The sequence below is a fragment of the Rissa tridactyla genome, chromosome 7, assembly GCF_028500815.1.
Source record: "Rissa tridactyla isolate bRisTri1 chromosome 7, bRisTri1.patW.cur.20221130, whole genome shotgun sequence".
Taxonomy (NCBI): Eukaryota; Metazoa; Chordata; class Aves; order Charadriiformes; family Laridae; genus Rissa; species Rissa tridactyla.
The window spans coordinates 28388330-28411036 of record NC_071472.1 but is presented as its reverse complement, the minus strand read 5'-3'; the positions used below and the strand labels follow the sequence as shown (position 1 = coordinate 28411036).

At 35.9% G+C, this 22707-nt stretch overlaps 1 protein-coding gene across 7 annotated transcripts in view; it reads left to right on the top strand.

The window, feature by feature from the left end:
* Positions 1 to 22707, top strand: part of SESTD1 (SEC14 and spectrin domain containing 1) — a 58787-nt gene that overhangs the window by 7230 nt on the left and 28850 nt on the right. For 6 of the 7 annotated variants that reach the window (XM_054209230.1, XM_054209227.1, XM_054209224.1 and 3 more), the window contains 4 exons: positions 6987 to 7066; positions 13057 to 13165; positions 16670 to 16760; positions 18794 to 18907. In XM_054209230.1, coding sequence (XP_054065205.1) covers positions 7012 to 7066; positions 13057 to 13165; positions 16670 to 16760; positions 18794 to 18907 — 369 coding nt within the window. In that variant the 5' untranslated portion in view covers positions 6987 to 7011. Of the gene's footprint in view, positions 1 to 1127; positions 1153 to 6986; positions 7067 to 13056; positions 13166 to 16669; positions 16761 to 18793; positions 18908 to 22707 lie in introns of those variants that run through there. The other variant, XM_054209229.1, reaches the window with a different exon arrangement.

The following is a 22707-nucleotide window of genomic DNA, read 5'->3' as shown; positions in this document are numbered from 1 at the left end:
CCACCTTAATCGATGCCTTGCCTTTTCACACTCCCCACCACTCTATGTGGCTTTTGGTTTAGAAGAGCATTTCTTTTTGTTTCCAGTCAGTTATAGTGTCACTATCACTGGGAGAAGTGATTCTGAGGGCCTGAGCCACATGCATTTGTAACCAATGCCAAGTATGTGTATTGTTATGAGGTTGTAGATTGTTTTCTTATATAAATGCTACAAAAGGAACAAGAAGTTCTAATCTTGCACCCCAGAGGAAAGTTATTTTTCATTTGCTTCGGACTGCCAACAGTTGCATTCATCAGTGCAGCTGTTTGTCTTTTGACTTGGCCTGGAATTGTCAGATCCTTTTCCTCCCACTGTCTTAGTTTTATGAAGTACTGAAGGCATAAGAGCCCTGTGATCTTTCATCACAAACTGGTTTTGGACAGTTCCTTAAAGAACCGGTGATAGGGTACTCATTTCCCCCAGCTCATTCTTGCAAGCTTTTATGTCTTGTTTTGGTTTTTTGTGGTTTTTTTTTTTTTCAGTAGAGGTAGCTAGAAGAGTATATAATTTTATTCTGCTATTCATTGGTTATTTTTTCCCCCAACATGTGACTCAAACTATTTCTGTGGAAGAATTTATTATCTGTGTGATTTCTGTTTTATTTCCACATGATCTCTGACTAAGTAAAGTTTTAATAGCTGGACCTGAGGTGTCTTCCCTAGGGGTCTTAGGGAAGTGTGACAAGGAAGTGAACATAGTTTTGAACACAGCATTCCAGTTGCCCTATTGCTATGTAGAAAATGAGGGAAGAAGCAATCTCCCAAATTGCATTTTGCATGTTCTGTGGTCACTGGATGCTGTGAAATGAGCTGGGACTACACCAGATGACTGCAACTTCTGCTGTTTTGTCTGCCTGTTGCAAGAGATATAAGATAGATCAGAGTCTTCTGTTGCCTATGGTAACATCCTACAAGGGCAAGCTACAGGGTTCTGCAGGAAGGTAAACATGGGGTCTCTGTAAATGTGGCAGAAAAGGAAATGCAGAGATGCATGCAAAACCTGTGACTTATTTTCTGTACTATTCTAGATAAAAGAAGCCTGAAAACTGCTGTAATTTAACGTATACCATATGTGTTTGGCTTGGCCTGGGCCTGGAAAGGGTAGAAAACTCTAGTAAGCTATCATTTTATATGCCATGTGTTGTAGCATCATTATGAGCTTCTGCATGTGTTCCTTTGGGTTGAAGCAAGACTGCTGTCTGTGGACACGGCCTTTGAATCCAAAAAAGTGCTGATCTTTGGGAGAGTGCTAATTGCTGCACGGTATCCTGTGCTTGCCCTTCCTGTATGAAAAGACTGAGGTGTCATTACTGTGTTTCACAGCTGTACATGCAGATGTTATTGTGCATCCTTAGTTAACTGTTTCTGTGCTTGGTACTCTTCTTTTCTTTCCCTCTGACACTTGCTCTAAGTCTGAGGAAAAGCTCTACCATTCTGTGGAAAGAATAGTTGGCTGAGATCAAAGATAAAACTTATGAGCTCAATATCTTTTTCTTCTTGGGTGGCATAACCTCTCTTACTCACTTGTTCTCCATTTGGTGGTTCACTATTCATTATATTGCTCATCACTTCTTTTTGCCACTCATCTTTTATTTCACTTTTCACAGAATGTTGGGGGGGTAAAAGGGTGGGAAATGAATATGGAGGATGGGTTAAACAGAAGAAGTAGTTAAGTCAGCTTTTCTATTATTAGCTATAGTTGGAGAAAGTGTATGAGATAAGACTTGAACCTCCAGGTAAAAATGGGGCAAAAGAAATGAAGGCTTTCCCAAGCTTAAATTTGATATGGCTGTGACAATGTGCTTTTGGATTATGGCCTAGTAAACTGTTAACCCTAGGTTTTACCAAAAATAGAGCATGTTTTCAATCTGTCCATTCATCTGCTGTCACAGAGTTGCTGAGTTAGAGTACTAACTGTGTATGTCTAATGGAACTGACATTGTGTGGCTACATTTTGCTTTGAAATTAAGCAAACTTACATACTGATGAAATCAACTAAGTGTGTGGGTTTTGTTTTCTTAATCCTTAAGTGTGAATTAACAGGTTACGGAAGATCAGGATTAGTTTTGTTGCGTACAACTTGAAAATCAGGCACAATATAAAACTTCAGTATTCCCTTTTTTATGGATACTTTTTACAGGTAGTAAAAAGGAAAATAAAAAGAACAGAATGGGGGGAAAAAAAGCAAAAAAAAAAAAACCCTGGATTTGATCTTCCCTAAATATGTGGAGTTACCTTTTGTCCTGAAGTCTTAAAGGGCTCTGCTATTAAAAAGGTATTAGTGCTCTTCATAATATGTTGAAGAGTAAAAACCAAACACTGCATTTGAGGACCTAAGCTGATGTTCATCTGTCAGGCTTTGTTGTTATTTTGAAACTGTCCAGCTGAGTAACCCAGTTTCACGTGCTCTTTAATTGAAGACAGCATTAACTAATGAATGCTCACGGCCTTTTTCTACTTTTTGGGCAGGGTTGGGAGATCAGCCCTGGAGACACCTTTGTGTTTTCTCTGCCTTTGTGCCACTTAGCTGTGGGAGAGATGACGTTCTTTAATGGATCTTTACAGGAAGGTGAAATAATAATCTAAATAGATAATTGTGATATTTGGCTTTCTGTGTTTTGCACATGGATTTTATTTCTGTGTGGGACAGATGAACTTTTTCTTTAGCTGATCCAGGGAAAGCATGGGATAAAGTTTTGTGGGTTGAAGTTAGCGTCTGAAAAAATTTATATGCTGGCTTCAGGGAACGAAGCTGTTAATTTTTAAGGTCTGCAATTCAGAAGTTGATTTTTTAAAAGAATTTCATCCTATATGATGGAGGCTTTTTTCTTTTTTTTTTTTTCCCCAGTACTTCAGAATGTCTATTGTTATTTGTGCTTTTGTTTGTGCCTGGACTTGCAAGCTGCAAGAGTTTTGAATGTGGCTGCCCATCTGCTTCTTGGTTATTTATAGGCAGATCAGTGGAGTTTCTTCTAATCTCTCAAGTCTTCAAAAACATTAATGAATTAAACATCACAATACTCTTGTAAAAGGGAGTTAAATGGAGGGACTGAATGAAGACTAAAAGGGATAAATGACTTGCTGAAAGCCATATGTATATTTCATAGCAGAACAAGGAATAGAAACCAGATTTTTTTTTTTTCCCTGACTTTTAGTCCTGTGGTTAACAGACCAGCTATGGTGTCTTGCGTGACACATAATGAGGGAATGAAGAAAGTGCTCATTCTTTAAAACTTGCAATAGATGCTTGTGAACAGAGTAATCTGTTTAAAGACCTTGCACCATGTACTGAGAGTACTAAATGTTTCAGGTCTAATGAATTTGAGTAAGCATGTTTATATTAATTCTCATTGAGCCTGAATTCATTCTGGTTGTTGATGGTTTTGACCAGTGTTTCTCACTGGGTTGCTTAGAAGGAAAACACCTGTTACACGCAGGGCAGCTTCTCCATAACATCTTTAGGGTATCTTACTTCCAGTCATCTGGTCACTGCAAGTCCATCAACTTCTCCCTCTGCCCTCTCTCTTTAATAGACTTTTTAAATAGTTTTAAGCAGTATTTGAACATTGGTTCTTATTTAATTTTTTTAATTAAACTGAAGATGTGTAGCAGAAAGTGCAGCTGATATTCTTCATTCGTCAGAAATTATACACTCATGCTAAATTACACATAGTTCTTACTGTGTTTGGGTTTTGTGGCTTTTTATTTTTTTTTTAAAGAACTTTTAGATTTTTAAACTCTGTCAAGTAAAACAATGAAACTTAACAGTTTTTCCAGAGCCAAGAAATTATATGGGATGGAGCCTACCAAGCTGTGATTTGATTTCATGTTGGAGTGCAGCCTGAAATACTGTTTGCATTTTCATCTGTTCTGTAATATTTTTTTTTTTTTACTATTTGTTTACTGTCTCCCCAGCCTCCCCCTAATGTATATCTATTTCATTTAAGTTTGTATTTAAGAGAATTTTCTCCATGAGTAGTATTAATTTCTGCTTGGTGGGGAGTGGGGTTAGATGAGTTTTCTATTTCACTGGAACACCTTTCAAATATTTAGGTTTTAAATAACAATATTATGTGGATTTAGTCTTTTCACTTTTCTGTGGAAATCTTCAAAAGAATGAACACGTTATTGGAGATTAACATTGCTGTGTTGATTTAAAAACCCGAAAGCCCAGGTCATTCTAAACAAGTTCAGTGGGCTTCTTCAATATAGTTCTTTTATTTAGCATGTTTCCTGTATACACAAGTTTTACAACTTGGCATATGGTATTTTAATTGGCAAAGTGGTTTGCAGGTGGGCATGCAGCACTCCAGATTGTTTCTGAAATTCAGCAAACGCATTTAACCTCTTTAACTTGTTTCATATCTGTAAAATTTGAGCATATAAATTTTATGTCTTTTGTTTTGGAAGTGACGAAATGCGGCTTCTTGAAGTATTTCACTTTCCTCAAGTGAAATCTGTTCTGTTCAGTGTTCTTGTCTTTCTGTAGCTTTTTTTCTATTTAATGAGTCCAAATGACCTTTTTTTTTGTTGATGAATAGACACTGGATCTGTTTGTTTCAGAAAAATAGTGATGCAACATTGACCAACACATCATTCTTTCCTCATTCTGAATTGAGACCTTGATGGCTAATTTAAGAGCCTGTCACTTTTTCTTCCTCCAAACAAGTTAAAAAGACTTTACATTTTATTTGTAGGTCTAAATATATTTATATCTGCTTTTTAGCGGTGTACCTTTTTAAAAACACCTTTGATAGCTCCCAGTGGCAAGTAGACGCCAGCTCACTTGAAATTGTTTCACTTTCCAATATTAAAAAAAAGACATTTAGTTTAATTCACCCTGAGATTCTCTGGAATGTTAAAGCTAGAGAAGGATGTTAAGCCTTATTTTTAAACCTGAAGACTCTTTTTCTGGTATGTTCTGATAATGTGCTCTGGTGAGAGTTTTATTCTGGATGGAGCACATCAAAGGTCTCGCAGAAGAGAGGTAATTGAAAACTTCAGGAGTTTCTGGAACAAAGGCTAGGTGTTTGAAATTATCGGCAATTGTTCTGACTCACCTCCCTCCACTCAGAATGAACAGAATGCTTCCTTTGGTTCCAGGAAATACTGAACAAAAGAACTATTCTGATCCATGGACAGTGCCACTGCTGTGGCAGAAAGCCAGGCAGTGCTTTCATATCAAATAAATTGGTCTTTTCACAACAGCAAAGAAACATGCTCCCTAGAGTCGTAAGTTGATGCAAACTTTTGTTCATATGTGAAAATATGAAGATAATCAAGTGTGTGTATAGGTTTGGGCTTTCTTCATTGATTGTAATAATGAGCCATTCGTAATAATTTTGAAATATAACTGGGGGAGGAAAGGGGAAAAATCATTACCAGGTACATGTTCTATGTCTTAAGAAAAAAGAATACTAACAAAGTTAAATAGCTTGCACAGGGTGGTTTGAGTGTGGTATTTGAGACAAATATGACCCCCTGAGTCACTCTCAAGTTTTGTGTTTTATCTAAAAAATAATGTACAAATTTTTGTCTGAAGCACACAGGAAGCTTTAATAGGATGCTTAGTTGAGTAATTGTTTTAAGTGCAAGCTGTCTTGGGAATCAGTTTCCTGAAGGAACTGAAACTTGTTTGTTTCCTTCTGTAATAGGGGAAACATGTATTTTATATATTTGACGAAAATGGCACTTAAATATAGATGTTTTGGGATAAGGGATGGGAAAGAACATTGTGAAGCATTATGCATTGGACAGAGAGGGACAGTAAAAAGTTGTTGAAATGTTATTTCTGTTTCATAATAAAAATAATCATTCTGCTTTTTTTGTTTGTAATGAAGCTCATAGTTTTAACAAGAAAAGAAATACTTATTTTGTTTTACCTCAGTCTCTATTTGGAGTTATCTGTGTTGTGTTGTTCTGTTTGTGTTTTTTTTCTTTGAGATCACTTATAGTTCTCATTCAGCTAACGTGCCCCCCACCCCTGAGGAAAGAAATCTTTATTTGTGTGCATGAATGCTAAAGTATCCAGATAGAGAACTCCAGGTTGCAGTCTGAAGCCCTGTGCCTGGAATTTAAGGGGAAAAAAAAACATTTTTTTTACTCTGGTTTTTACTTTTGACTGGATACAGGCGCATATCTTGATTTGCGTATTTCTGTGCAGAATTAGGGTTTTTTTATTATGGATTGATTTATGCAAGTATGACCTTGGAAGGACTTATAAGCAGATGCCAGCTGGCACTTTGTGTAGGCTGTAAGAGAAGGTTGCAGTTCAAGCATCCTGTTGATTTGTCAATGAAACACAGGAGCTTAATCACAGTGAATTGCAGTTCATAATGCAATAAAAATGGGATGAGAGTAAGAAGTGATTTGAGACAACAGGAGCAGAAGCATGTCCAGCTATGGGTTAGACGTACTTATTCTGGCTGTTTATGTTTTTGCTTTAATTGAAGACCAACTGATGGCAGGGTAATGGCAGTGTCCTGACGTAAATGCAACATAACTTATTTAAATAATTATTATATCCCTGGTAATGTGAGACAGACTATGCAAAAGTGCAGTTTTATTTACACTTATTTCACACCTGAATTGACCAAGCAAACAAATGATCTACCTGTAAATTAATTGTAGTTTAATGGGGTTCGGAAATAGGCCTTTTTATATAAATTATCTCAGTGTCTTTGGTTGGGATTCTTCTTTGACCTTTTTTATTTATTTATATTTTAATTTTTTTGATGATGAGTGGGAAAAAAATCTTTAATTAAAGATTGACATGGAAAAATGCGTATGATAATATGTTTTTTCTTCAGTTTTTATAATACTTTGAATTTTGGTTAGTGTTCTGTGCTTCCTTCAGAAGAGCACAGAAGTCTTTTGACTAGTACTCATTCTAGTGAAACGTTGTAATTGATTTCCCATGCTTGACAGCTTTAACTTCTTGTGTTTCAGAGCTGTGAAAATTGTCTGAAGTAGAATGGAAGCTTCAGTAATATTACCCATTCTGAAGAAAAAATTGGCTTTTCTTTCAGGTACGGTTTCTGTTTTCCTCAATTGGTTCCTCCCCGCACAATTTGGATGGGACTTTTGGGTTGGTTATTTGTGTTTGCTGGATGTATTTAACAGAAATACATTGTTGGTTAGCACTTTGTCATATTTCAAAAGAATCTCTGAAACTTTTAATCCAAGCTATTGCTCTTGGCATTTAGCACTTGTTTTTGCTGTAGGCTGTAACTCAACCCACAAAGTTGATGTCATGAATTTTCAGTCCATATATAAAAGAATGAAGATTTAGCAGACATCCAAGAATAATCCTTTCTGTTTGTGTTGGTTTTTTTTAATGTGGTTCTAGAAATACGGAGTGAATACTTTTGAGATTTTCTTTAGAAAGTTTTTCCTTCCTTTTCACTCTGGTCTTTTCTCCAACATATAAATGGATAGAAGCAGAATTAGCTGTGCATTGCAACATTTTGATTATTGCCAAGTAGTTAATTCAGGCAAGGCTGGAATTTATTGTATTTATTAAAACTTCGTGACTCTTAGGTTGAAGGTAACTTTCTCTCCTCCCCATGGCAGAGAAAAACAAAAAGGAATACTTAAAATGATGAATGACATTCTCTTGCCGATTTCACTGCTGCCGTAGATAGTTGTGTTAGTTCTTGCCGTTTGATTGTCTACTCTAGGGTAGATAGAAAACTTGCAGAACACTTCTCAACTTCACAAATTGACAAGTGTTGCCATAAACAAATACCTGTCTGGTTTAATTTATTTTAGGTAGGGTAGTTTAGCCTGCTCCAGTCACTTGAGAAATGAAACCTGTTCCTCTGTTAACAGAATTTATTTTGCTTTGAGTTTGTCCACTTTCCCCAGCGATTGCAAACCAAACAATTCCTATTTTAAAACAAACAAGCCCCACCCCCAAAAAAACCCAAACAAACAAAAAAAAAACCAAACAAAAAAAACCCCAAACCAACTTCAACTTACATTAAAGCCTGGGACAGTGGGCAATTTATTCCATAGTATTAGCAGGTGCATAGTATGTTGGTTGTTCAGCATTATACCACAAGGGGAAGTTCTCATTAACTGGAGTGCATTTTCAGTTTGCTATTAAAGCTGCCTGATCTGTTTTGAAATATAGATGTTCTTAGTGGAAAGTAATTTATTGAGTGGCAGTTTAAATGCTAGGAACCTTTTTGAACCTACATATTTCTAAGTAGGCTTGACCTCTTTTTAAATTGTGTAGTATTAATGGAATGGATACTTTAATTTAATGAATGGTAAAGATCCACGCAGTAGCTATTTTAAGCATTCTTCAGTGTAAGTAAAGGAACCCAACAGAGAAATCAGTTTAAAGCAATTTTATTCCATATAGTTCCATAAATAAAAACATACTAATGATTAAAAACAAATAATGAGAGAAATAATATTTTAGGAAAACATTATCCAGTGTTTCCATGTTGAAGTCTCTTGTCATTTTTTGAGTTAAATTGGTACAAATAACATTGGCCCTGCCTTCTCTTTCTGGAAGGAAGACAGAGTGGTTCCTAATGGAGCAGTGTCTCCTCAGATTTGGAATCCATGGCTGTGTAGCTTCCATGTTGATAGGTCATTACAAGTAGCGGGGGAAGAAAAGGCAAGCTATTGACTTAACAAAAAACCTGAACAACCACTTTGATATAAAATGAATTAAAAAATTCTGAGTTACGCTTCTGAGTTACAACATACATCAAGTTAATTTCCCCTGATTTTATTTGTCAGGTTTAATTCTAAGCCTAAAGATTCTGATAGTCTGAGTGTAGTGCTTTTTTGTAAGAGAAGGTGGAGTTTGCTATGTCTAAAATCACAATGCGATTGGGTTTCTTTCACTAAACGTTGTATTCTAAGGTGGTGGCAAATATTTATATGATTTTTAATTTTTAGAAAGGAGTTACAAATAATACAACCAAGATCAAAGAACAACTTGCTTTACTGTTCAATTAAATAATTCTTATCGTTTAGTGTGTTAGCATTGGAAAATGTTAGACTACATCCATGATTGCTGTCTCTTCTTAACTGGTAACTTTAGGTAATATACCTTTAAAGCCACATTCTGTTTTTTTCAATATTTCCTTTAAAAACACAGTTTTGAGTTAAAGTGATTCTTAGATGGATAAAGATATACCAGTTATCTCTTACATAAATGACTGGCCATCATTTTTCACTCCTCCCTTGTTCTCTTTCGGTGCTATGGCAGGTTGCCAGAATATTTACCTGATCTGTATATACTTCAGTGCAAGAAAGCTGCGCAAAAATCACAGTGCAGGCAGAATACAGATGTTTGAATATTTTTCTAGTAATGTTTACCAGCTGGGGGGAAACCCTTCAGTTGTTACAAGAGATGACTTGTCATGAAACTGAATAATTTAGATAATTTTGTGAAATGTCAAGAGATTATAGTTTTTGGTTTGTGGTTTTTTTTTTTAGTCAGTTCAGCGAATGCTGTTTAAATTCAGGTATCTGGTGTGTATCTAGTATCTTGCATGAGTGGGCTTCAAGTGCCGATTTTAAACTTTCATTAGTAAGACCATGTTCAACACTGGAGTGTTTCAAGTCTGCGTAAACAAAACATGAACTACTATCGATACCGTTAATAGTGAACTACTTTTGTGGGGACTGGTGTTTGTCTGTCTCGTGAATCCATAAGTACCTTTGAACAGAACAAGTCCCTTCCAGTTATGAATCAGTTACGGTAAGACTAACTTGCTATAAATGCAAGAAGAAAATGTGCTTTACTGCGAACTGTTCCTTCCCCAGCCATGTATATATTCATTAAAATGAACAACTTCAGTGCTCCACTCATGAGTTCATGGGTAGGGAAGGAGAAGAAGTGTTAGATACAGTTCTTAAAAATTTATTATCTAATAGAGTCCTGAGCTACTGCCATGGCTCATGGAGTTTTGGACCCTGGAAGGTTCAAGGTGACCATTCTACTGTTCCCTGTAGAAATACCTTCATAACCTCTTGTGTTCTTATTTTTCCTATTGCAGGATCATTCAGTTTGATCACCAAATTCTGTCCAGTCTGTTTTAAATTTTTATTACTTGTGGCAGTGTTTTCTTGCTTCTCTGCTGCAGTCATTTTTCATCATTCCTCCATTTTAAAACATGTAACCCATTTTTGAACTTGGCTATCGCGAATTTTAGTTTCAATGACTTTTTTTCTATATTCCTAAAAACTGCTACCATCCTTTCTCTGAGGATTTCCTTACGGATGAAGAAAGACCAAATGATGCCTGACCACTTAAGGAAAGGCTTCTTTGTTCATTTTTAATGTTTTATTCTTGTTGAGAGATAGTAGCTAACAAGCTACCATTGGATCAATATGGTTTCTGAATTATTTTACATCCACAAACTTACAATTTTCCTCTTATTTGTTGGATTTAATGTGTACTCACTAAGCAGTGTAGCAAGTGGAGAGCAATCCTTTTTTCACTGCAAGTGTACAGATGAGAACAAATGTCCAATTTTTAAAGCATTGAGATATTTTTTTTTCCTTCCTTTTTTATCCCACTTCCCCAAGCCAATTCTCAGGCTCTCTGCCATTCAGAAACAGGGAAGGGTGGACAATCTGTAAATAACTGTTGCTTTAAACTGTGACTCCCTCTTAGTTTCCGTGGAAAGGATCTACCCATTTGTCCTTTCTCATATAGCTCCACTCTTGAATTAAAGAATGTTTAGAAATATAGTAATTAAAAAGTGCATTGCTGTTTTCCAGCAACAATTGTCCCCCAAAAAAGAGAAAGGGAGGGGAACACAGCTATTGCAATGGACCACTTAAAGCAGTAGGTCCTTTATGAAGATGTGAAAAATATGTGTGTATTGGTGGATCTTTAATATTCTTTGAGGAGTTTGCACAGCTTTGGAAACAAGGAAGAAAAACCTATTTCAATTAAGATGCCAACGTATGTTGTGTAAACAGTGTTTTTTCATTATCTTGCCTGCATCTCTAACGGATGGGGGGAGTTCTTAACAAATTATGTCAATGTACATGTATGCATCTGCAAGCGTTACTGTGCTGTGCTCATGCGCTTTGTCTTATTCCTCCACAGCTGTTACTATTTTGTAAAAAGTTGTTCTTACTGATTAGATAGAACTTCACTTCTACCAATATTAAGTAAATTTATGAAGCAAAAGCATGATTTAATGGCTTTAACCATGTGAATAAAACACTTATTTTGAGAATAAAGATGATCTTTCTCAAGTTATGGAAATTTACTTTGCTTCTTTTTCACCCCAAATAAAGCTGAGATTATCGTTATCTTTGTATGGTTTTTTAAAATGTGGAAAAAATTGTTTAGTAATTGCCTCCTATGTGTACTTAAATGGCTCTGATATATATAATTTTAATAGAAATTAGCTAATATGTTAAAACTTTTTTTAAAAAACAATATTGAATAAAATGGAAAAGGCTTTCGGCTACTCCAGATTGTGGAAAAGTTACTTTGAAACTGGTTTAATGTAGAGATGGGTATTAGTTTAAAAAAAAAATACTCAAGAATTAAAAAAAAAAACAAACCACCCTCAGACTTAAAGAAGACTGAAGTTGTGATTTAATAAGCTGTAAAGTGAAGCACTATATCTTTCTGGAGTATGTTTTGATTTGTTAATGTTCTTCACTTCATGTGCAAATTCCCATACATACTTCTGTTCCTCCCCACCACCAAAAAAGCAACCAAAATATTTGACCGGGTTTTGAAAGAAAGATTTATTTTCCTTCTGCTGGTTATAGACATTGAAAGATTCAAGGGCAGAGAGGAAAAAAAAAAAAAAAAAAAAAAAAAAAAAACCCAACAAAGGTGGTTTGCTCAAAACAGTGAATACATGAACTAGATGAGTTGCTCCAAATTAAGTGGAAAGATGTGTTACAGCTACCTTTGCTCCTTTTACTTAATCCTCTGATGCATTAACAGCCATATAGGGGCAGATGTCTTGGTCTCAAGGCCTTCTGCCTTCAAAGCATCACCAGTGATGCTGTATCACCCAGTACTTGGAGATGTGATAATAGAAGTCAGCTGCACACCTGATTTCCTTCACCCTACAGCACTGGCTGATTGACTCTTTCAGGGAGCTGTGTCAGTATTTATTTTTCTTGCGATCTTGTTGTATTCAGTGAATTTGGCTTTAGTTCCAATTTAAGCTATGAGTAAGAACCTAGTCCAAATCCATTGTGGTTACTGCTTCATACCTGTTTGACTCAAGTCAATCTTTTAAAAAAGAAACTACCTTTCCAGAAACTTTCTTGAGAGTCTGTGTAGTCAAAACCAACCCCAGTTTTAGAACAGTCTCCTGAAATGCAGCACGTCAGCATCACCTCACACTTGATCTTACTGCATCTCATAATGGACATATAAATGTGAGGCCAGCTCTTTAAATATTTTTGTTACTAATACTCTTTATGTAACTTTTACCACAAGGGTTTGAAAATGCATATGAAGATTAAAGCAACTCATTGGAAATATTGGTCTTAATTGTAAGGTGACTCTTATGTGTTTTTAAGTCTGGAAATCTTATGTGTTTGATGAATGAACCTACCAATTTAGAGTATGTGCCATGAGCAGCCTGTGTGGTATAAGATCCTCCTTTGTGTAGTCCAGGTTTCTGGGAGGTGTTGTGTTCCAGTTGGAGCTGCTGGGAACATGCTCACCTTGGAAGCTTCCTAGGTTTCTGATGGACTGGTAATATACTTTTTAACAAGTTAATCTAGATATACAAAAATAATGTTTCCAGAAATCTTGATTTGTGTTGTTTATGTTGAAAGTACTAGAGGAAAGACTATGACAGCTCCAGATGTGGTCTGTGCTCTGAAGCCTTGGCGATGCCTTAAATATCAATATGGTGAATGAATCCTCGCAACTGAGAGGTGAAATGTCAGTTGTGATTTGTGCAGTAAACTTAAAGGTTACTTTTATGACGTAGCTACAAAATATTTCTTTTACCTTAATGCCATCACATTACCCTTCTAATGACTTTTTCCCCCAAAATAGGAGGGAAGGACAGAAGAAGTGGCCTCATTCTGACAATTCCATTATGCCTTGAACAGACGAGTATGGACGAGCTGAGTGTCACACTAGACTACCTTCTGAGTATCCCAAGGTGATTTCAAAGGCATCCTCTTCAGGGCTGCCTTCTTTTCCAGTGGTGGAAAGGATCTTTTTATTGGTTTTTCTTTTTGCCTTTCAGCACCAAATGGATTTTACATAAATGTTTGTTTGAAATATAATACTGTCTGATGGAATTAGAAATATACATCCCAATAAACTAAGGGATATCTGCTAAGCCTCACATATCTCCTTTTATTCTGTATATCTGGCTTTGGCTTTTTTTGTCTTGTGTATTTCTTCACTCCTTTCTTGTGATATCTTTGGTAATTTCGTTTTAATGATAGTGCACTTAAATTACTATGTAAATTAATGAGCCATTCTAATGAAACTCCTAAGCTTGCAAAGGTAGTATAGCCCAAAGTGAAAAAAAAAACTCCTCTCTTTCTTTGCTACGTGCCTAATCTTCATAGCTTGTAGTGCCTAAGTGTGCACTGAGTCTTAAAACATACGAAGCTTTACTGAAGTTAATGAGCAACTCAAATATTTAAAATTAAGATACGGCTTAAATGTGCTGAATGACAACTGGAGTATACTGTCATCCAGACCTTGCTGTAAAATCACTGTTGATTAAGTTCTGCACATGTAACCTTGCAAGCTTGTAGTGACAGTGCTTGGTCCTAGCTTAGTTAACTGCGTTTTTTTCTTAAGATCCAGAGATCGATCTTTATCAGAGCTTTGTTTTGTTCTCTTGTGCCACTGATTTAAAAAGGAAAGAAGCCTTTCAGATAAATCCTTGCTTTTGTATCCCTTTAAGTTCCTCTTCTGGAAACAGAGGAATAATGGCATAACTAAAGACTGTTTTCTGTACTTTGCTTATTAGTATCTATATGTGTTTTAAAAACACAATTAAATGAAACAATTTTTTTGTAGTTAAGACTGTTTAAAAAATTCTGAGGGGGGAGAGAGAAGCAAAGAATAAATTCAGGTTGCTTACAAGTAAAACATCAATAGGTATATGAGTATATTGCACAACATTTTAAGTCATGGAAGTTTTGGGGTTTTTCAAACAGCTTGTTGTCTTTTGTAAAGTGATGAAAATCCCCAATGTGCATCCGCGCAAGTCATCTTATTGAGTTAAGGACTTGGCCATATTTATGGAACAGATGCAGGCATTGTTCTAGCAAGGATTAATTGTTCCGCAGTCTCCTCCTGATGTATGATTTTACATATATTAGTATAAAAATAACTCTCTGAAAATTCAATCAAAGTAGTCTTTGTACTCCATGCAAACTGGGAAATCTGTTTGCAAGCAAAGTTCAGTGTTCCCACATCTAAGTTGTATTTGTCAGTTGTGGAAAAAATGACCTCTCTTTTATGGTGGCAGTATGGAAAAATCATTGTCATTTTTGTTTGCATCTTGTTTTTTAGTGGGAAATGCAAACTTTTTGGCCTAAGCTTGTCTTTTTTGTTCTGGAAAGAATTGCTGAACAGTGTGTGAAAAAAGGAGCGGTGTGGGGAGGGATGTTGTCCAAAACGCAGATAGCTGTCCAAGAAACATTAATGTTACTCTTTTTTCCCACGTTCTATGTGTAAGGTAACCTAATATGGTTAACTTTTAATTCAGTTGTGTGTGACATATGTTGTAACTGTTCTGAAATATGCATTCTAGTGTTGATGGATAGCTGTGTCCAAAATTTAAGAGGCATAACTCTTTATAGTGTCCTGGGTAAAATTTCTTTGGGGAGTGTGTGTGTGTAAAGCTTTCCTAAAACTAAAGACAACTTATTCCTAGCATTTAAGTCTACTGTTACACCTTTCTTTGATGCTATTTAAAATTCTTGGATTCTGAAGAGGCCTGTTCAGAATCCAAGAAAAATAAAAATGGCAATGTTATGCTATTGTCTGTGTGTAGTAAAGTTTCCTTCCTTTGTTGTATTCTCTGTATTGTGGCTCAAATCACCGTGTGGGGTTTTTTTTGTTGTTTGTTATATTTTTTTATTTGAACTTTCATACAAACAGTTCTGTTTGTGTTGACTGAACTTTTCAGAAGTGGTAGCTCCCTTCTGAATTTGGTTGTTTCTTTGGATGTTTTGGTTTTTTAATAGGTTTAGTAGTAGAGAAGGGCAGATGCTGATACTGCTAGTTTCCAGTGAACCTAAGGACTTGTCTCAAGATGCTATAGTAATATTATTCATCTTATTCTTAAAAGTAGTGGTAGTGTGCTTTTTGAGTTCATTCTGATTAAACATTGCATGCATAAAGCCTGAATGTTCACAGTGCTTCCAGAAAAATCATGTGTGTGATCTTAGAAGTTCCTTAAAACCAAAAGCAGGTACGGAGCAGCAGCCAACTTTGTAATTATTTTTTCCTAAATAGACTAGTAAGGTGCCTTTTTTCCCTTTCTTTAAATTGCAAGATAAATTTGCCTTCCACCCATACCTGATGAAGCTCAGCTTAAACATGAAATAAATAAAAGTTAAAATTTTCATAGTGAAACATAATGCCTACAGTTACATGCAAGTTGCTTTGTTTTTTGTAAGCTAAAGAGATCACAGACATGGCTTTGTTTTGTAATTCCAGATTTGGGTGCTAAAGATGACATAGTGCTTTTCTACCTCATGTAAATGTCATGTTTTTTAGTTACTTATAACTTTGCTGGACACAAAAATTTCAACACGAGACATGATATCTAACATGGTAATTAATGCTAAAATTGTGGTCTCACTTCCGTGCCCTCTTCTGGCTGCTGCTGTGCTGGTTGTGAGAAGGTAAAGCTTCCCAGCCATTGGTGGTATCCAGAGGTTGCTGCCACCGTTGGGCACTGCCCAGCTGTTGCTGTGAGCGCCTTGTTGCCGGCTTCAGTTAGAAATGAGCTGCAGAGCTCTTGGTGGGAATGCATAGAGTGAGGAAAGTTTTCACTATTTCCTCCCATTTGGTACTTGAGCAGAAGTACCTTTGAATTTTTGGCTTTGCAGCTAAGTATTTGCAGCAGCGTTTTTTTGTTTTTTGTTTGTTTGGTTTTTTTGGGTTTTTTTTTTTTGTAGTATACACAGGCTTGAACGTCGTTAGAAGAGATGATGTCAGTCTAAAATACTCTTTCTGGTAGATCCCTATGCAAAGCCTCTGTCCTTGTTAGAGGCTTTTTGTGCACTGCAGTTTCTAGTGCTGCAATTTCTACGTAACTGTATCCTCAAATTGTGTCAGTTCACGAGTAATCGTGTGAAAACTGACATCCCTTTCTCTTCCTTATGAAACTGTAAATCAGCCTCTTCTTTCTGAGGATTTTGTAAAGTTTACATCTATGAAACCTTTTCAGACTTGCTAAAGTACAAATAAATGTTGTATTGGAAATACACTTCAGTACTACTGAAAATATGCTTGAGCATTAAAATTGAAAGTTAGTTCTAAATGAGTAAATCTAAGGTTTATAAGATAGTATTTTTATAAGTAAAAAAACTATGTAGTTGTATTTTTAGGTAGAGTTAAAGTCAAAGGTCATTGTTATATGACACTTGTTCATGAATTTTATTTTTTCTAAGTGTTTTTCTTCTTTTAGCGAGAAGTGTAAAGCTAGAGGATTTACTGTGATAGTGGATGGCAGAAAATCTCAATGGAACGTGGTAAAGACTGTTGTGTTAATGCTACAGGTAAACAATTTTTTTATACATTCATAGTTGCCTAATTAGTTTTATAGATGTGAACCCAATAGCTGTCTTGTTGTAGAGGCAGTAATTTCTGTATTGAGAAATAGACAATTTATGGCCTTTTAAAATCACAAAATGTGGTTCTGTGCAGAAAGAAACAATCTGAAAAGTGGATGATACACCTCACTCAAGAGAGGGATAAATTCATTACATGCTGAGAACACACAATTGTAGACCTTATTCTAAAACAGAGTTTTAGTTAAAAGGAAATACAGAAATATGTTCCTGGCATCGTCAGCTGTGAGTAGTAGAAATGTCTGCGCGGCAACAGTTCACACTGAGAGTGCAGCTGAGCGGGTTCTGTTGCAAAGTGCTGTAGTACTTGGTTTCCATTGGAATTGTCTGTAGTTGCATATAATAGTCAATATCACAAATTATATTCTGGATGCTATACAAAGTAGGAGAAAAAAACCCAAACAAGTACCAATTCCCAATTATAGAAATTCATAACAATTTATTATTTTAGCTTTTCAGAACCCTGGAATTACAATAAAGCCTTATTTCTGCTAAACAGTATAGGTTATTTTCTGGTCTTGCTGATCAAAGAAAATACAAGATGCATCACAGAATAGATTAGAGAATTTGGACTACTGCCTTTCTTACTGCACAGATGATTTCTCTGTATCAGGCTTAGATGAAGCCTCAGAAAGTGTGTCGAATATGAATAATTTAATTTTGTTGCCCTGCTGGCTCATTGTTGCTCCTGGGTTTTAAGTCTGTTTCAAGGTGTCTTTCACCTGTTCTTGACTAAGATTGCATTCCTATTAATAGAGTTACAGTAATTGGATCCACTATATTCTGATTATGATCTTGACTGAGCTTTCACGTCAGCTAATGTGCAGTTGTGACATTTAGTGGGAACTTCAGCTAGCAGGGAAGGTAGCTATTTGCCCACGCTCAGATTTCACTGGCTTCCTGTCAGCACAGTTCCCATCAGCGTGAAGCCTGCAGAAACATAAGCTGCACATCTGTATCTTTAATTTGATAAGGAAGCAATAAAGAAGATTTTCCTAGGTAAACTAATCACGTGTGCAGACCACTTCTCTCTGCTTGGACACACGTAGTTCGTAGAGGTGCTGGTTGGTCATCAGGCACTTCTGTATTAAAAATACTGTCTACTTTTAAATAGGTTTGCATATTCGTGAAAATGGTGCAAGAATGAAATACATTTTTTTTTCAGTGCTATGATTGCTAAGTTGTATGTATTTAGCTTTTTCAGAATTATATTTCTATATATAAAACAAGGTATTTGAAGAGAATTCCCAGGGAACGTGTCACCTTTATGTCAGTACTGTGATTATCTAACTGGCTTATTGCTATAGCTGATGACTTGGGAGTAATCAAGAGTCTTTGTTCCTCGATCTACATTTAAAGTGACAACATAAAATCAACTTGGTAGCTGAAATTACAGTTTTAGGCTGAGGAATGTTTTTCTGGTAATACTTCTATGAATTAATATGCTGAAATGTTAATGTTAAGCCCTTTTGTTCTAGTCTAAGCAATATGTACTGGAGAAGGGTAGGATATATTCTTTTCACATGTGATTTTAATAATAAAGTATACAATTCTTTTATAACTTTGATTACTGTTTCATTCTACATAGCAAATGTCATGGGTAGAAAGCTCTGTTGTACTTAACATTTTTTTAATGAAATGCCATAAAAAAAATTAAGCCTAGCCAATAATTCATGTTTTTCTGTACTGATGTAGTATGAACTAATGGTTATGCCTCAGGACTAGGAGTAAAGAGATTAGATTTTCTTTTCAGTTCTGACATTTTGCTATGAAATTTAGTGCAATCTACTGCAAAGCAGAATGGAGCCAACATGTGACGTAGGTGCAGGAGACTGAGTTTAATTCCTGTCTGTAAATTTCAAGTTCTTGAATAAATGATGACATGTTAAGTGGAATTCAGTTCTGTGGGAAATGAAGGTTTGATCTTGAATGTTTTACTTCTTTTTTCATTTGTTTTCCAGAACGTTGTTCCAGCTGAGGTGTCACTTGTTTGTGTAGTAAAGCCAGATGAATTTTGGGATAAGAAGGTTACACATTTCTGTTTTTGGAAAGAGAAAGATAGACTTGGCTTTGAGGTACGTAGAACTTCTGTCTACTTCAGTCAAAAATACCATTTCTGGAATACTAGAATAATTGGATGAAAATTAATGTCTCTTTAAAATAGTTACATTCCAGATGCTTTGTGGATACCCTTAACAAACCACTGTAGTCTTTAACTTTTTCCTTCTTTAATAAGAACATTAAATGAAGTGGGTCTCAAATTAGAAATGTGTGGCATTTTATCTTTGCCAACTGAGAGGAGAAAGCTGATTGATACATATAGTGGATGTTTTGAGTAAGAAATTGTTGCACAGGGTTTAGTGTGAATTTTTTTCACGACTGTAGCATGTTGCATGGTGTCGCTAAATCAGTAGAAACCATTTTGAAGAACGTCTCGTCGTTGTATGCATCTTCTCTCATTTTTTGAGTTCTTTGCCATTAGTAACAAAGGTTATAGGTCCCTTCAGTGTGACAAATATAAGCTGATATTGTTCATAGCTTGTGAGGCAGAGTATATACAAGAGATGACACACTAATGTTCACAGTTCTCTTATCTTTTTGGGAGGTTAATAGAAACCTCAACTTTCCCTATTTTAGAAAATTATCGGTATCATCAATCTTTCCAACCATATCTGAAGCTAATCTTGTTTGAACTACAGCACACTTGCTGTGCTCACCAAGTACTAAAATATCTACTTGTTTTGTACAACAAAGCTCTTAGCATCTTTTTTGTGAAAGAGATTGAATAGAAAAGCATTTTGCAGCCTTGGCCAATGCTGTGTAATTCTTTCTGATGATAAGATTATAACATTTTTGAATACTTCTGAAGGAAACTTAGTTCAGGTAGAATAGGAATTGGAAGGTGGCAGCTGAAAGGTTGTGTAACTGCTAAACGATATAAACCTAAAGACTCTATCATCCAGATATAGTGCTGTTAATTCATGTGAATTTTTGTGTTGTTAAGTCTTGTATCAGACTTTACCTAGTATAGGGGCCTTCATTTTAGGAAAAAATTCCTGCATGTGAAAGTGCTCTGAAGGAGCGTGGGGATAAGGGCTAAGATTCCTATTTTCAATTGGATGACAAAAACCTTTTGTTGTTTAATTTAAAATCTGCTTTAAGATTCCTTTTATTACATTACTTCATTTTTTTTGTAATCTGCTTTAGAGTCTTGTAAGTAAGGAAATCCTACACGTCTGCCTTGAGGTTGTTTATCTTTCAGATGAAGATCATATTTTCTTTTTGAGTAATTCTTTAAAGACAGATTTGAAAAGTAGCCCAAGTTCAACTGAACAGCCACTTGTGTGTTTGAAAGTCTGTAGACAGCAAGATATTCACTGATAATGGTAGTGAAGTGCCTGAAATTTTGCCACTGGAAGTGGTTCCAACTGTGATAATCTTGTGACTTGCATTACAGTTAAACTCTCTTGGCTTTCACAGCTGTCTGTCTGTCCCTTCACCTGAAGCCCTTGTGAAGGAACTGGCAAGGACGTGTGGTCAAAGTATATTTCCATCTTGAAGTTCAGCATGTGGCAGCTCAGGCATAGCTTCTTTAATCAAAAACATGAGTATGGTGGTGTCCACCTTTTATAAACTAGCCTATTGTTTGGAGCACATCCAAGATGAGAATTAAAAAAAGGACTGAACCAATCATCTGTACTCAAAAGGATGATTTAAGAGCTCGTATTTAGAAAGTGACTTAAGTTTGCAATATTGTTTCACACAATTGCTTTCAGGACATAAGGTAAACACCAAAGTCCAGAGAGTGGCAGTAATAAAGGTGAACCTCCCTCGTTTGCAGTCCCTACTGTCTGACTTAGTCTCTCTTTTCCCATCTGCACGCCTGTAAATATGGTCCTTGGACAAGTTCAGTAAGCCTTTGAAGTTGTAGTATAAAAGAATTTTATACAGCGTTTGTTACTGTGTACATCATGGCATTGCCAGTTTAGAAATTAATCCTCTAATCCTCTAGAAGATTCTTCTTGCATTTTTCTTTATGACTCGGCTAGAATCTATTTCTAGACAAATAAGCAGAAAGCCTACAGAAAATATGTTCAAGAATTAGAGATAATTTTACATGGCTATGATGATAAAAGTATTTTATTGCTTGACTTTAAGGATTGGCTAACAGTCATTAAATGATAATTCCATAATGAAATTTAGTAAGCTTAGTAATTTCATGAAGCATATTTTGTGCCAGTGATGATGTTGGCATTGTTGGCATAGGCCACTGGAGCTGTGTAACTAAACCTTTTGGTTTCTGTTTTTAAACTAGTTTTTTCATTACTGAGTCATAAACATTTCTTCCTGACCTGAAATCTTGATCTAAGGTTCTCTTAAAATAATCATTCTGAAGTTTTAGGAAGAAGAAAATAATTAAAGTATTAGAGATGCATTTCATGCAGACATGTATCAAAATGCGTCAATTGTAAGGAAAGTAGCCAGTGATGTATCATTTTACAAGAAAAATAATCATAGCATTAAAACACAGCAACTGCTTCCTAGGCAGGAGGAAAACTTCATATTTGTTCCCTAATGCCTCCTTGTATTTTGGCTTGATGCGTGGACAGATCAGAAGTTTGTATGAGTAGAGGATAATAGCAGGTAGTTGCTGAATTCTCATTTTGGTCGATAGGTGTTTGTTCTTGAGTTTCCCTCCTGCCTGATGTAGAAGCACTGAAAGAGGGTGAGACTGCTTGCTTGCATGAGCCATCAGCTCTGGGGCAGTTGTTGTCTGACTGAGGTTGGATAATGAGCAGCTGTTGGTATAGGGTTGATATAGGCGTTTCTAACAAGGCTGTGTGATACCATCCTAGCTCATGGCTTTTCCTTGTATCTTGCACTTTCTTTAGTTGGTTTTTTTTGTGGATTTTTTTTTTTTTCCTGTGCAGTAACTCATTCTTAAATGGTGTTCTTCATTAAAAGACAAGGAAAACTGAGAGAACAGTAGGAAAAATCTTGTGCTTTCCCAGATAATGAAGAATCACCCTTGGTATTAGGCAAGCCTTTGTTCTTCAGCATGCATTAACTCTTGGTTGTCTGTTACTTGATTGTGATTAGGAAAGCTGGCTCAGTAAAAATGACCCACCTTCCCTGTGCTCCAAATAATATTTGTGTTAGAGACAGTAGTATGTCTTTACTCTATTCCTGATACGAGTGCAGAGCACTGATAAGGCTATGGAAGCCTCTAACTCATGCACAAACAAGCTGCATAACTGTATATTACTGGCAGTAAAAACAAAGCAACACCCAACTTGTATTTTGGATCATGGGTTAGGTTTGGATAACTGTTTGGAAAATTCAAGATTGGATTTGCACCAATGAAATAAATATGATCTAAACATTTAAATGAGAGTATGAAATCTTTTTATTCATTTGAGTATCATCTAATTTTATTTGAAGTAAATGCTATGTAACTGTGATTTCTAATTTCTAATGGGGCATCACATCTACCTTCTATTTCCTGCTACCTGATCTGTTTTTAATACCTTGCTTAATATTGCCATATGAAGCCATTAATCACAATGCCTGCCTTTCTGTTCAAAGAAAGTTCTGTTCTGCTTCAGAGTGAGATGTGGTGATGAGAGTTGCAAAGCACTGAAAGTGACTGTGGGAACTGAGATCAAAAGGCTACTGGGTGGATAAGTATAAAGAGGTGGGCTGATTCAGCAGAGTAAAAGTGCATATTCTTATTCCTGGTTATTATTAGTGTTGGGTTTTCACCTGCCTCAGGTGAATTCCAGTTCATTCTCCAGCAGAGCTTTCTTCTGTCCCTTTATTCCTCCCTAAAATGCTTATTAGCAACCAGTTCATGTGTTCATCGAAGCAGTTTTTT